This window comes from Pundamilia nyererei, unplaced genomic scaffold (assembly GCF_000239375.1).
Source record: "Pundamilia nyererei isolate P.nyererei 1_Seehausen unplaced genomic scaffold, PunNye1.0 scaffold00543, whole genome shotgun sequence".
NCBI lineage: Eukaryota > Metazoa > Chordata > Actinopteri > Cichliformes > Cichlidae > Pundamilia > Pundamilia nyererei.
The window spans coordinates 117,082-122,876 of record NW_005187944.1 but is presented as its reverse complement, the minus strand read 5'-3'; the positions used below and the strand labels follow the sequence as shown (position 1 = coordinate 122,876).

The following is a 5,795-nucleotide window of genomic DNA, read 5'->3' as shown; positions in this document are numbered from 1 at the left end:
TATATATGGCAGACAACAGTTAGTTAATTAAATAGTTTTGCAATGTTTAGCATTATAAATTAGAAAGTAGGGCGTTAAAGCCAGTTTTCCTAAGTAAAGCACAAAATATTAATTAATAATTATGTTTAATTATATCTCTCACTACTGTCCCAAATAACAAAGACTGAGGACATTTCTATCCCAGTGTTAGGATTTCTTAACCAGAACAGAGTAAGTTTATATGCTGTGCTATGTCACAAAAGGATGAGACAGCTAAAACTACAAACAGTTGCATTTTGTTCATTTATTTATTTTCATATGTGTTGAAGTGTACATTCCTTCTCATGTCACCTCAGAAGAAAAGCAGACAAACGTGAACAATGGATCCACTTGTAGTGAAATTATGTGAGTATGTGACATTTTGCACTGTTACTGAAGTAGTGTCAGCTTCCAGATGTTAAACTGTTTAAAAACTAGTTGAAAAGAAACCAAAATGCTAATTTAATACTGATATGTTACAAATCCTACAAAATACTTTTTTATGAAAATCTGTTTTTGAAATTCAAAGTAGCTTCCTTAAATTCTCTCTACGTATTTGCTTAGTTTTAAGCATAAAAATTGGTGATTTAAATTTATTGGAAGGCTTTGTTACATGCTGATTTACAACATGTCCTTTATTGTCTGCAGTTGCTGTCAGTGCTTTGTGGCTCACTCTGTGTCAAAGTCACACTACCAACAGGCTGAAGACTGTTCTAGCTGATTGTTTGAATGACACTGACTACGAGCAGCTTCTACAGATAGCCAAGAACGGTCTTCAACAAACAAACACATCTCGTCATGTTGTCATTGTTGGAGCTGGCATGGCTGGATTGACAGCTGCCAGGCTACTTAACAACACAGGACATAAGGTCTGACATGAGATGTTTATATTCTGGTTATTTAAAATTTTGTTCTATTATCTGTGACAGACGAATCTTTGTTTTTCTTCAAGCCTTAATATATAATTACTAGAGGTACTGCAAGTCCTATTAGCAGTCCTGGTGTAGTCAAAAGAGTTGGAGATTTTGCAATTTCAATAATAACACTTTCCTTTTCAACGAGATTAGTGTGTGTAGATAAACAAAGCAAGCAATATTTCATATATATTAAATAATATGTACTTGTGTTTGGTAATATTTAAATAAGGTCACCATATTAGAGGCTAGTGGACGAATTGGTGGACGTGTGGAGACCTACAGGAATGACAAAGAGGGCTGGTATGCTGAACTTGGTGCTATGAGGATCCCTGATTTTCATCAGTGAGTAAAATCAGTTATTTAAAAGGTGGCCATTTTTAATACCACAGTGGTGATAGAGGCTACTTCTGCTCCTAGTTTATCTGTCAAACCTTGAGGAAACTCACAATCTGATTGTTTTTTTCAACAGTATTGCCCTTCAGTTTGCAAACGATCTGGGAGTTGAGCTGAATAATTTCATCATGGATGACAACAATACTTTCTACCTGGTGAATGGAATACAGCCACAAAGGACATGCAAAGTGAAGGAAAAGCCTGACATCCTGCAATACAATCTATCACCAAGTGAGAAGCATAAATCAGCTGACGCTCTCCTACAGCAAGCATTAGAAAAGGTATGTGGAGGGGTTAGTTCTTCCAGTTGGCGTTAAATGTTTCAACATAAACACCAAAACTGAGTTGATTTTGTTTGGTCTAAATCTAACAGACCCATTTTCAAGCTGAACAGTTGTGTGAATATGGGTTTTTATACAAACACTTGTTTTAAAGATTTTCATTTTAAAAAAGCTGTTAAACCAGAATTCTGTAAAAATATATAGTCATGTGAACAAAGAAGTGCATCACATGGAAACTTTTTAGTATTTCGGAACATTTGTTCTTATTTCATACAGTGCCAAGAATGAAGATTGACTTGAACACAACACATTTGAAAACAGTTTAATTTGGTCAAACAGGCATATCTGCTCAAGCCTAATTACTCCATGCTCTCTGCCTGTTTCTTCACGGTAGTTTTGTTTTTATGTCATTTTTTGAAACCAATGATTTTTCTATTATGCCTCCCACGAATGTTAAATTAGTCTCCTTCTGAATTCTGATGAGTGCACTTCGTTAACTGCTCATTGTACATGTATTTGCAGTCACTGCTAAGTTCAGGGATGGGGTTTGGCCCACAGTTCTTGTCAATAAAATAAAATAAAAATAAATAATAAATCCTAGATTAGTTGACGGTAAACACTTGGTAAACACTCTAAAAGGTTAACACAACTCTAACATCAGGTTAGACTGCTCTAAGGTAGTTCATTCAGGTATTACATCTGCTTGCCATAAAATTAGACTGTGATGATATGCAGCTAGATATTTATACATGACATTGTCTCAATGATTTTTACTTCTCTAGGTGAAAAACGAAGTCACACAAAATGGTTGTAGAGCTGCACTGGAAAAATTTGACCGCTATTCTGTGAAGGTAAATTTAAATTATATAATTAATTAATTAAAAGAGCTAAACTATATTTTTTCTCTATGACCCACTTTGATTTCATAACCAGAAACTTTGTTTTCCTAATAGGATTACCTGAAAGAAGAAGGTGGTCTGAGTTCTGAAGCCATTAGGATGATTGGAGACCTACTTAACGAGCAGGGCCTTATGTACACTGCACTCACTGAAATGATCTATGACCAAACTGATGTTCATGACAACGTCGAGTAAGACCTTTTAACTAAACTAAATATAACTTCTTTCATAGAAGAGTTCATAAACAAAAGTGAAATATATCAGTAAATCAAATCATGAAATGTTCCGTTATTGAACTGAAATTCTTATTTCCTTATTTATATTAAGAATAAACTTCTTATCAGTGCTTCAACTGTTCATTTAGATGAGCTGTAGGTTTTAATTATTTGAAGTAGAGGATATAACAATTCATTGCTTTAACCAGGAGTGAGGGAGGCCTCAAGGACTGGGGTGCTGCAGGTTTTAGATGTGTCCTTGATCCAACACAGCTGATTTAAATGAATGAACAAATCATTTGATTCAGGTGTTTTACCCAGGGTGATATCTAAAACCTGCAGGGCACTGGCCCTTGAGGCCTGGTGTTGCCCAACCCTGCTTTAACCTGATAGCACGTTTTCCTGATGTGATGTGTCATCATTTCTGTTTGAAAAAAAATAAAATTTGACTTTAGGCTGTATTGCTGTCAGCAGGAGTCAGTACCATATGTTTTGGTCTATAAGGCACACTGAAAATATTTACATTTTCTCAAAAATCGACAGTGCGCCTTATAATCTGGTGCAGCTTATGTATGAATTCTGGTTGTGCTAACTGACCTCGAACCGAATTTATGTGGTACACGGCACTCAAATCTGTCAAAAAAGGTTTTAGTATGACTTTGGTAAGCTACAAAGCCGCACCACTTGATGGATTGTCGGAGCATTACGGCTCCCGTAGTCAGGAGCTTTGCAGAGTAATACTTACTGTGCTTCAACAACATAATGTTATTATATTATATTATGTGTGTACAAAATGGCACCTGTTAAGAGACATGCTTGTGAAGCAGATTTTAAACTCATGGATATCAGTCACGCAGTAGAACCTGAGAATAGAGCAGCAGTGAGGAAATTCAACATTAATGAATCAGTGATACAGAAGTAGAGGAAGCAATAAGAATAAGTTGAGTAAAGTTTGACTTTTCTGACTGCTTTGTTTTACTTAATGCGTTTTATAATCCGGTTCACCCTATGGTCTGGTACATACAGAGTTTTCTTTGCACTTGTACATGTTACATTTTATTATTTAATTCTATGAAACTGAAAACATTTGAGACCTCAATTTATTGTTAAATTAAGCTAAAATGTAAAATATATTTACTAGACATTGATTACTAACAAATTCATGTGAAAAATATATATCTCTGTTTTTCTTTATTTTATTTTAAAGGTACTTTGAAGTGACTGGTGGGTCAGACCTTCTCACCAAAGCTTTAAAGGAAAGCCTTAATGCCACCATTCTTCTTAATTCTACAGTCAAGCGTATTAGCCATTCAGATGAAGTTACTGTGTCATATCAAAGAGGCCAACAGTCAAATTTTACTGATCTTAAAGCTGACTTTGTCCTGGTAACAACAACAGCCAAAGCGGCTCTTTTCATAGATTTCGATCCCCCTCTCTCCATTAAAAAGATGGATGCCCTGAGGTCTGTCCATTACGACAGCTCCACTAAAGTCCTGCTCACCTTCAAAAACAGGTTCTGGGAGGATGATGGCATCCGGGGGGGGAAGAGCATCACAGATGGGCCATCTCGTTTCATTTACTACCCCAGCCACAGTTTCCCAAAAAATAAGACCATTGGTGTCCTCTTGGCTTCCTACACCTGGTCTGATAACTCCCTACTATTCCTAGGTCCAAACGATGAAGACCTTAAAGAGCTGGCTTTGAGAGATTTGGAAAAGATTCATGGCAAGAAGGTCAGGGATCTCTGCACAGGGGTCATAGTGAAGAAGTGGAGCTTGGATCCTTATAGTTTGGGTGCCTTTGCTTTGTTTACACCCTACCAACACTTAGAATATGCTGCAGAGCTCTTTAAAAGTGAGGGCAAGGTGCACTTTGCTGGTGAGCACACAGCCTTCCCTCATGCTTGGATCGAGACATCAATGAAATCTGCAATCAGGGCGGCTATCAACATTAACAACGCTGCAAACAAAGAGTCAGTCAGAAGTGCAAAACGAGATGAACTCTAATGGAACTTCGGCTCCCAAAAAGATATGTATGATTAGCTGGTGATGCTGAATTGACTCTATTTCTTAAACCTCTTTTTCCATAAAAGAACATTGCAGGTACACTGTTTATTTACTTTTTTTCTCCACTGGTGCTTGCTTGTAATTTTATTACAACTTCTGTATAGTTAATAAACAGTAGCTTTACTGGTACTGCTTGTAAACATTATTTTAATTATTAGCATTATTAGACATCTGGTTTAATGGGTTGAGTTTAATTGGGTGATAATTACTAAGAAATGAACTTTACTGAGCATTAACCTTTTTTGTCTCTACGACTTCAGTCACAGCCTCTTAGAATGTTGTTTTGTTTTTTTTTAGTTTCTTCATAAATCACAAAGTCATAATTTACCTATTACTTATATATTATGTATTACTACATATTTTTTATGCTTGCATCTCATTGATTAAATTTATCAGCAATTTTCTTTAACTTCGTTTTTTTACCTTTAATGGTTGTTTTGTGTGTCGTAAAATAAAATGGGAAATAAAATATAAGGTAGAAACATGGGTTGTACTTGCAGTTTTTGCACCCTAGACAGATTTAAATTGGAAAAAAAATATTTAGAATGAATTTCACATGTAAATGTATAATTACATTGCTCTATATTATTCTTCTATATTTCATATATATTATATATTTTTGTACTCAAATTTGTACTCAAAAGTCTTTAAAGTCTAAATTATCCCCTTTGTGGTCTTGAGAGGCTGCATTACCCTAAACACTAGGGGTGCAACGAGACACAAAATTCACGGTTCGGTTCGATACTTTGGTGTCACGGTTCGATATTTTTTCGATACAAAAAAAATGTTCATGCCTTTTGATAGGTTTGTAGCTTGAACCTATCCGCTGGAACGTTGAAGACAATATAATTACACTGCAAAGCAAGACACAAGCAGGCTGGTTTACTCATGCATGAGGGAGGCCTGGCTGGAGCCAAGTGTCGTCCCACCACTTGACCACTGTCAGACTCTCAGCCAGGCTCCCCATAGCACTCCTTTTATTGTGGTTACATGAATATGCATAGGG

General features: G+C 36.0%; 1 protein-coding gene across 1 annotated transcript in view; it reads left to right on the top strand.

Moving 5' to 3' along the window:
• LOC102203051 (L-amino-acid oxidase-like) overlaps positions 1-4,729 on the top strand; it is a 48,498-nt gene extending 43,769 nt beyond the window's left edge. Inside the window, exons 5-10 of the mRNA XM_005754325.1 lie at positions 719-887; positions 1,165-1,277; positions 1,405-1,609; positions 2,392-2,460; positions 2,563-2,699; positions 3,931-4,729. Of these exons, the coding sequence (XP_005754382.1) occupies positions 719-887; positions 1,165-1,277; positions 1,405-1,609; positions 2,392-2,460; positions 2,563-2,699; positions 3,931-4,729 (1,492 nt within the window). The remainder of the gene's footprint in view (positions 1-718; positions 888-1,164; positions 1,278-1,404; positions 1,610-2,391; positions 2,461-2,562; positions 2,700-3,930) is intronic.
• The last annotated feature ends 1,066 nt before the right edge of the window (positions 4,730-5,795 follow it).